This window comes from Nematolebias whitei, chromosome 1, assembly GCF_014905685.2.
Source record: "Nematolebias whitei isolate Nwh7 chromosome 1, NemWhi1, whole genome shotgun sequence".
Taxonomy (NCBI): domain Eukaryota; kingdom Metazoa; phylum Chordata; class Actinopteri; order Cyprinodontiformes; family Rivulidae; genus Nematolebias; species Nematolebias whitei.
Window position 1 is genome coordinate 14,946,288 of NC_056498.1, and position 8,910 is coordinate 14,955,197.

The following is an 8,910-nucleotide window of genomic DNA, read 5'->3' on the forward strand; positions in this document are numbered from 1 at the left end:
ATATATATATATTATATATTTATATATAATATTATTTTTTTATTTATTTTTTGACCCCTCCATGGGCTGCCACCTTACCGTGGTGGAGGGGTTTGAGTGTTCCAATGACCCTAGGAGCTATGCTGTCAGGGGCTTTACGCCCCTAGTAGGGTCACCCATGGCAGACAGGTCCTAGGTGAGGGACCAGACAAAGTGCAGCCCAAAAACCCCTTTGATGAGAAAAATAAATGGACCTAATGTTCCCTTGCCCGGACGTGGGTCACCGGGGCCCCACTCTGGAGCCAGGCCTGGAGGTGGGGCACGCGGGCGAGCGCCTGGTGGCCGGGCTTTTACCCATGGAGCTCGGCCGAGCACAGCCCGAAGAGGAGACGTGGGTCCCCCTTCCCATGGGCTCACCACCTGTGGGAGGGGCCAAAGGGGTTGGGTGCAATGTTGGATGGGTGGTGGCCGAGGGCGGGGACCCTGGCGGTCTGATCCTCGGCTACAGAAGCTGGCTATTGGGACGTGGAATGTCACCTCACTGGTGGGGAAGGAGCCTGAGCTGGTGTGTGAGGCTGAGAAGTTCCGGCTGGAAATAGTCGGACTCACCTCTACGCATGGCTCTGGAACCAGTTTCCTTGAGAGGGGCTGGATACTCTTCCACTCTGGAGTTGCCCCTGGTGAGAGGCGCCGAGCAGGAGTGAGCATACTTATTGCCCCTCAACTTGGTGCCTGTGTGTTGGGGTTCACCCCGGTAAATGAGAGGGTGGCCTCCCTCCGCCTACGTGTGGGGGGACGGGTTCTGACTGTCGTTTGTACTTATGCACCAAACAGCAGTTCAGATTATCCACCCTTTCTGGAATCCTTAGAAGGGGTACTGGAAAGTGCACCTGCTGGGGACTCCCTTGTTCTGCTGGGGGACTTCAATGCTCTTGTGGGCAATGGCAGTGAGACCTGGAGGGGTGTGGTTGGGAGGAACAGCCCCCCTGATCTGAACCGGAGTGGTGTTCTGTTGTTGGACTTCTGTGCTCATCATGGATTGTCAAAAACGAACACCTTGTTCAGGCATAAGGGTGTCCATATGTGCTCTTGGCACCAGGACACCCTAGGCCGCAGTTCGACGATCGACTTTGTCATCGTCTCATCTGATCTTCGGCCGCATGTCTTGGACACTCGGGTGAAGAGAGGGGCGGAGCTGTCCACTGATCACTACCTGGTGGTGAGTTGGCTCCGATGGTTGGGGAGGATGCCAGTCAGACCTGGCAGACCCAAACGTATTGTGAGCGTTTGCTGGGAACGTCTGGCAGAGTCTCCTGTGAGACGGAGTTTTAACTCCCACCTCCGGGAGAACTTCGAACATGTTCCGAGGGAGGTGGGGGACATTGAGTCCGAGTGGACCATGTTTCGTGCCTCTATTGTCAAGGCGGCTTACCGGAGCTGCGGCCGCAAGGTTGTCGGTGCCTGTCGCGGCGGCAACCCTCGAACCCGATGGTGGACACCGTCGGTGAGGGATGCTGTCAGGCTGAAGAAGGAGTCCTATCGGGTCTTTTTGGCCTGTGGGACCCCGGAAGCAGCTTACTGGCAGTCCAAGCGACATGCGGCTCGGGTGGTCGCTGAGGCAAAAACTCGGGCATGGGAGGAGTTAGGAGAGGCCATGGAGAATGACTTCCGCATGGCTTCGAGGCGATTCTGGTCCACCATCCGGCGTCTCGGGGGGGGGGGGGGAGCGGTACGCCACCAACACTGTTTATAGTGGGAGTGGTGTGCTGCTGACCTCAACTCGGGATGTTGTGGGTCAGTGGGTGGAATACTTTGAAGACCTCCTCGATCCCACCGGCACGTCTTCCACTGAGGAAGCAGAGCCTGGGGACTCTGGGTCGGGCCCTCCAATCTCTGGTGCTGAGGTCACCGAGGTGGTTAAAAAGCTCCTCTGTGTCAGGGCCCCAAGGGTGGATGAGATTCGCCCGGAGTTCCTTAAGGCTCTGGATGCTGTAAGGTTGTGTTGGCTTAAGCGACTCTGCAATATTGCGTGGACATAGGGGGAAGTTCCCCTGGATTGGCAGACTGGGGTGGTGGTCCCCCTATTCAAAAAGGGGGACCGTAGAGTGTGTTCCAACTACAGGGGAATCACGCTCTTAAGCCTCCCTGGTAAGGTCTACTCGGGGGTTCTGGAGAGGAGGGTCCGTCGAATAGTCGAACCTCGGATTCAGGAGGAGCAGTGTGGTTTTCGTCCTGGCCGTGGAACACTGGACCAGCTCTACACTCTCAGCAGGATCCTGGAGGGTGCATGGGAGTTTGTCCAACCGGTCTACATGTGCTTTGTGGACTTGGAGAAGGCGTTCGACCGCGTCCCTCGGGGAACCCTGTGGGGGGTACTCTGGGAGTATGGGGTACCGGGCCCTTTGATACGGGCTGTTTGGTCCCTGTATGACCGGTGTCAGAGCCTGGTCCGCATCGCCGACAGTAAGTCGGGCTTGTTCCCGGTGAGAGTTGGACTCCGCCAAGGTTGCCCTTTGTCACCGATTCTGTTCATAACTTTTATGGACAGAATTTCTAGGCGCAGCCAAGGTGTTGAGGGGATCTGTTTTGGTGGCCTTAGGATTGCGTCTCTGCTTTTTGCAGATGATGTGGTCTTATTGGCTTCATCAGATCATGATCTACAGCCTTCGCTGGAGCGGTTCACAGCTGAATGCGACGCGGCCGGGATGAAGATCAGTTCCTCCAAATCCGAGGCCATGGTCTTGAGCCGGAAAAGGGTAGAGTGTCCTCTCCGGGTCAGGGAGGAGGTCCTACCCCAAGTGGAGGAGTTTAAGTATCTTGGGGTCTTGTTCATGAATGAGGGAAAAATGGAGCGTGAGATCGATAGGCGGATAGGTGCAGTGAAGCAGGCGCTGTACAGGTCTGTCGTGGTGAAGAGAGAGCTGAGTCAAAAGGCGAAGCTCTCAATTTACCGATCGATCTACGTTCCTTCCCTCATCTATGGTCACGAGCTTTGGGTTGTGACCGAAAGAATGAGATCTCGGATACAAGCGGCCGAAATGAGTTTTCTCCGCAGGGTGTCTGGGCTCTCCCTTAGAGATAGGGTGAGAAGCTCGATCATCCGGAAGAGACTCAGAGTAGAGCCGCTGCTTCTCCATGTCGAGAGGAGCCAGTTGAGGTGGCTTGGGCATCTGTTTAGGATGCCTTGTGGACGCCTCCCTGGTGAGGTGTTCCGGACACGTCCCACCGGAAGGAGGCCCAGAGGATGACCCAGGACACGCTGGAGGGACTATGTTTCTCGGCTGGCCTGGGAACGCCTCGAGATTCCCCCGGAAGAGCTGGCCCAAGTGGCTGGGGAGAGGGAAGTCTGGGCCTCCCTACTTAGGCTGCTACCCCCGCGACCCGACCCCGGATAAGCGGAAGAAAATGGATGGATGGATGGATGGATATTTTTTTGAATCAGTCTAGAGGATCTGACATAACTTTGTTAGACTTTCCTGATATACTGAAATGTATTTCTGAAATGCAGGTCCATACTCCGTGTAAACAAAGCATTTAGCCGAGTCCACTGGAAGCTCATCTTCATACCTTACTTAACAAACATGAGTGTACATATGTACCAATTCTTCCAAATTGTCAGATTTTTCCATCCCAAACAATTCGTTTTCCATTTCTGAACTATTTTCAGTCACTTTTTGTAGGTAAACAAACACATGTAGTAGTTCCATGTCATTCACAAATTTTGCATACGCATTCTAAAAATTGCGACACATTGATAAGAGAAAAAAGGTATTCTGCTTCTTGTTTTTTATTTCATTTATCTCTTTACAGGGCTTTATGACATTGCAACACGTATCTTTAAAATTTGGATGTACTTGCTCAGCAATTTGAAGATGATTGGTTTAGTTTGATACAGCTTTAAGAAACTTTTTGAAGTACTGTTCATTAGTGTTTACTTGGCTCTGTCTGGGAGTGTTGGGTAAAGATTCTCAGCATGCAGCTGCTTGTATTTGTACCCCAAAGCAAAGTTTGGTCAGATTCACTGATCTGACTTCAGCAGCTTGTGAACACAAGAGGACATCATCTTCAAAACCATATCAATGCTCACATTTTGTGGAACTTGAGGGACTTTCCAGCTTCTTTCAGCACCTCAGCCCAAGTTCAACTTCCTTTGTGGCAGGTCACGTCATGAACAGGAAACAAAATACTTTCCTGTCTTTACACAGTTTCACTGAAAACCCAGACATGTTAGTGAAAAATTCACCACAAACTAAAAAAAAAAAGCCAATAAAACTACTATTGACATATTAATAAAGTTACAAAAAAGAGCAATTAGACTTATGAATAAAGTGGGATATTGTGAACCAAACTAATAAACTCTTTATTCAAAGTAATACTTTAAAATTTAATGACATTGTTTATATAAAAATACTGGAAATAATGCATGAAGCACTGAATAAAAGTCTTCCTTCTGAAATTCAGAAATCATTTAAGTTAAGAGAGAGTAAATATAATTTACGAGGTTTGTTAATATTTGAGCAAGCTAAAGAGAAAAGTAAAGTAAAATCTAGATGTATTTCAGGTATCAGTGTGAAACTGTGGAATGAACTGAATGATGATTTCAAATTATATGTTTTTTTGGTGAGCTTTAAAAGAGCCTTAAAATGTAAAATTATAAAAGCTTATGGAGATGTTGTGTAGATGTATTGTGTAACCATGTATGCATGTAATGTGAGTATGTGTATGTATTATACATGCATATTTAAATATCTGGTAAATATATGTGTACTTATGTATATATGTGGACAGTAGATATTTGTCATTATGTAGACTGCTGAGTTTATGAACAGGGTAGGCAAGTATAAGCCTTGGCTTCAGCCTATTCCTTTTTTGGTAAATAATTGATTTACCATTTTATATTGTTTTCCTTTTTTTGTAATGTTTTTAATTTACCAAAATAAAGTTGAGAACTTTGGTGATGCAATTTATGTTTAACAAAAATCCAGAACATAAACATAACCTCTAAACCCTACAAAAGTGGAATGGTGAGGTAAGATTAGACAGAATAGTTAACAACATCAAACATTTTTATAAAAAGAACTTATCCCAAAGATAATTGGATTCTGAAAAACACATTTTCCTTTATACACTAGGCCTGTCGCGATAAACGATAAATCAATTAATCGCATGAGAAATGAAAATTATCGACCTCATTTTCATTTATTGGCTTTATTGTTTCTTCGTGTCTCTCTCTTTCTACTGAAGACACTGGATGAAAAAAGGGTTAAACTCAGGTGCTCTTCACTGTCCCTCCCTTTCTCTTTAAAATCCATTTTAACCGTCCAAAATCATGTTTTTGGGTCGTTAAAAGCAGCTGAGAAGCTAAGCTAACCGGCCGACCTTTTTGTCAAAGCTCCAAAATTCATGATTTAAACCCATGCCTTTGTGTAAAAAGTTGTTTTTCTCTGCAAAAAGAAGCTGAGAACTTGTTTACTGATTTTTTTTATTGAAAGCTTTGTGACACATGCTATGCTAAAGAGCTCGAACCAATTCGAGCATCCACTATTTTGAGAACCGAAAAACAGGAACAAGAAACAGCCCATGTCACGTCAAGGGTCCTCCCTCCCATTTTTCTTAGAGACACACTTCTCGCTCCTCACTATCTCATCATTTGGTTCAAATAGTTTTATATTGCCATCTGGTGGTCAAAAAATGTACTACACACAAAAATAAACAACAATTCTTCTTAAATTTGACAATAATTACTAATTATTGTCAAATTTCAAACAATATTATCGTTTATTACAAGAATTTTTGAGACAATTAGTCGCCCAGCAAAATTTGTTATTGTGACAGGCCTATTATAGACTTTACAGAACTAGATGCAACTATATTATTTTAAATATATTGGTGCCATATTTTGCAGCATTTGATTCTGATAACATCTTGTTTCTTTTTGCAGAAGACACAACACATGCCAGGAGAGTGTTTGACAATTTGCAGACACCGCATCTCACACTGAGTTTCAGTTTCATCTTAATTTTCCAAACCCCTCACTGACTGTGACCGACATCCCACCATGCCCATCGTTGTGTTCCCTACCTCCCAGCTGCTATGGGTGCGGGTCGCTGCTGTGTTGTTCACCTGCGTCACATTCAGCGTGGAGGCGCACGGGGCTGGGCTGACCCACGTAGGCATGGCAGACTGGTGCATCTTCTGCTGGGTGTTCAGCTTTGCCTGTTCCCTACTGGTTCTGCTGGTGGAACAGTGCAGCCTCCAGGCTCGGATCCCTGTCTCCTGGACCAACTTTCCCATCACCATCGCCAGCTATGCCGCCCTCCTCTGCTTCTCAGCTTCTATCATCTTCCCGGTGTATTTCCTCAAGAACCAGACACTGCCCTACGAGGTCCGTGACCACCGGATTGCCTCCACAGTCTTCTCTTGCCTGGCAACAGTGGCCTACATGTGGGAGGTGAGCCTGACCAAAGCCCGGCCAGGAGAGGTGGCTGGTTACATGGCTACAGCTCCAGGTTTGATGAAGGTCTGCCAGACCTTTGTGGCCTGCATTATCTTCATTCTGGTCAGCAATCTGGTGTCTTATAACCAGCACGCAGCCTTGAAGTGGTGCTTGGCGGTGTACTGCATCTGTTTCATCCTTTCCATGGCCATAGTGGTGCTGTGTGTGGGAGAGTTCACCAACTGCCTCCCCATCCCATTCTCCAAGTTTCTGTCAGCCTACGGGCTCCTGGCGGTCATCATGTATCTGACGGCCACTATAGTTTGGCCTGTGTTCCAGTTCAGCAAAACGTACCAGGGCAGTGTAAACAACTCAACTAATCCAATTGCTGTGGCTGTGTTCACTGCTCTCAACTTCCTGCTTTACCTTGCTGACCTGGCCTACTCGGCCAGATTGGTGTTTGTCAGCGTCTGAGCTGATAGACATGAAGAACATAAAACAGCAGGGAGCTGGAGGGGCACTGAAGAGCAGAAGATGACGGAGACAGCAATGAAAACAATTCTTATTGTCCTCACTAATGTTGAACCTGATTAAATGAGGAACTTTCCAAATTAAAAGCGTACAGTTGGTCGCAAAAGTATTTAATAACTCTATTTTGTTTGAATTTATTGGATCTAAATAGAATTCTAATTAGACCATAAATAAAAATTCTTCAAAACACTTTATCCATACATCCATCCATTATCTTTATCTACTTCTTCCTTTTTGGGTCACTGGTGTCCATATCCAGCAGTCACCGTGCGAGAGGCAGGGGACACCCTGGACGTGTCTCCAGTCCATCACAGGGACACACAGAGACAAACAACCATACACTCTCTCACTCACACCTAGGGACAATTTAGAGTTACCAGTCAGTCTAACATGCATGTTTTTGGTCTGTGGGAGGAAACCGGAGTACCCGGAGAAAATCCACACAGCATGGAGAGAACATGCAAACTCCACCCAGAAAGGCCCCCGGCCGGGATTTGAACCGGGGCGACCTGCTCACATTTTTTTATTTATTTATTTATTTGATCCAAGTTTTCTCCATTCTACTGCATTAATCTGTATTGTTTTTGTAGAAATATTAATTAAATTGTTTTTTTTTTAATCCAGGCTGTGGCCACAATATAGAGGGGGTAAATTCTTTTGCTACCAACTGTATAGCATGTGTATACTTCACAATGCTGCAGTATTTATCTTGAATTTCTGTCTAAAGCAAAGATTACATTAATGTCCGCTTTTGCTTCACAGTGTGGCAAAATGAGAAAAGAGACTTGGTAGCACACTGGAAAACAAACACCCACCGGTGTGCACTGTCATCATAAACCAACATGAAAGATCTGTTAATCATGATTTTTACTGCCATCAGTATTTAAATGTTGGAAAAGATGTTGTTTGAATAAATAAAAATGTCAAAGTCAGTGAGATCCTGATTCATGCTCAATAATCCAGGTAGAAAATCCAACAAAGTTAAATCAGGTCCTCTGGACGGTTTCATGAGCTGGTGGAGAAATGAGTGCCCAGGTGTTCGCAACTTTTTCTAAAAAGAAATGGAGGAAGTTTTCACACAGTTCCAGAGGTGAAGGTTACTAAGGTGTAGAACTGAGTTTAGGGTGGAAAAAAAGAAGCCGGGGGTTGTGGGAGTTTGAGGCAATTATAGCATAAAAGTATTTAAATTTAGCAGCTTTAACCGCCGCCAACTCTCCCTTAACATTTGAAAAGAAACCTGCAGCCGGTATTTCCTCCACCTGCGCTCTGCTGTCTTACGTTGCTGTCTAACAGCTTGAGTGATGTCCTTCAGCCACGGTTCTGATCTAAGTTTTGTTTTTCTGGTTTTAACGGGAGAAACATGGTCCAGAACATTTAAACAGAGTTGAACTGGGAGGTTAGCTCCTCTGTGTTAAGAGACACCGAAAGCTGTTCGATCCTCTCGGAGTTAAAAGCTTCAGTGAAATGAGCAGCAGTGAAATGAGCAGCAGTGAAACAGTTAATGGCGCGTGTGGTACGTGCAGGAGCGCACAGCTTAGCAGTAGGACAAGGGGGAAGAATTCAAAAAACACAGGCATGTGGTTTGAAAACACATTGTCGCCAATTTCCAAATTACAAATGGAGACATCACGTGTTAAAATGAAGTCCAGCGTATGTCCATGTTCTTGGGTGGGACCGTTTACCTGCTGAGATAAATTAAAGGAGTCCAATAAATCTAGAAAGTCCTTCACTAATGGCTTCTCCTGACAACACACATGAATATTAAAGTCCCCAATGATTAAAACATGATCGTATCTCGGTGTGATATCAGCTAGAAAATCAGAGAATTCACTTATGAAATCCTTGGATCGAGGGGGGGGGGGAGACGAGTACACACAGACATAAACACATTTATGTTTATTATTGAACTGGAGAGGGTTGACAATGAGGAGAATGTAGCAATGATCCAGCTTTAAGATTAGCTC

At 46.0% G+C, this 8,910-nt stretch overlaps 1 protein-coding gene across 1 annotated transcript; it reads left to right on the plus strand.

Annotated features, from left to right (window-relative positions):
* Nucleotides 1-6,037: 6,037 nt before the first annotated feature.
* Nucleotides 6,038-6,981, plus strand: LOC119415379 (myeloid-associated differentiation marker homolog). Its single transcript, XM_037682513.1, has one exon. The coding sequence runs from the start codon at nt 6,038-6,040 to the stop codon at nt 6,887-6,889; it is 852 nt and encodes a 283-aa protein (XP_037538441.1). The 3' UTR covers nt 6,890-6,981.
* Nucleotides 6,982-8,910: the final 1,929 nt, after the last annotated feature.

Coding starts and splice junctions, on each gene's coding strand:
- LOC119415379 (XM_037682513.1), top strand. CDS start 6,038: ATGCCCATCGTTGTGTTCCCTACCTCCCAGCTGCTATGGGTGCGGGTC.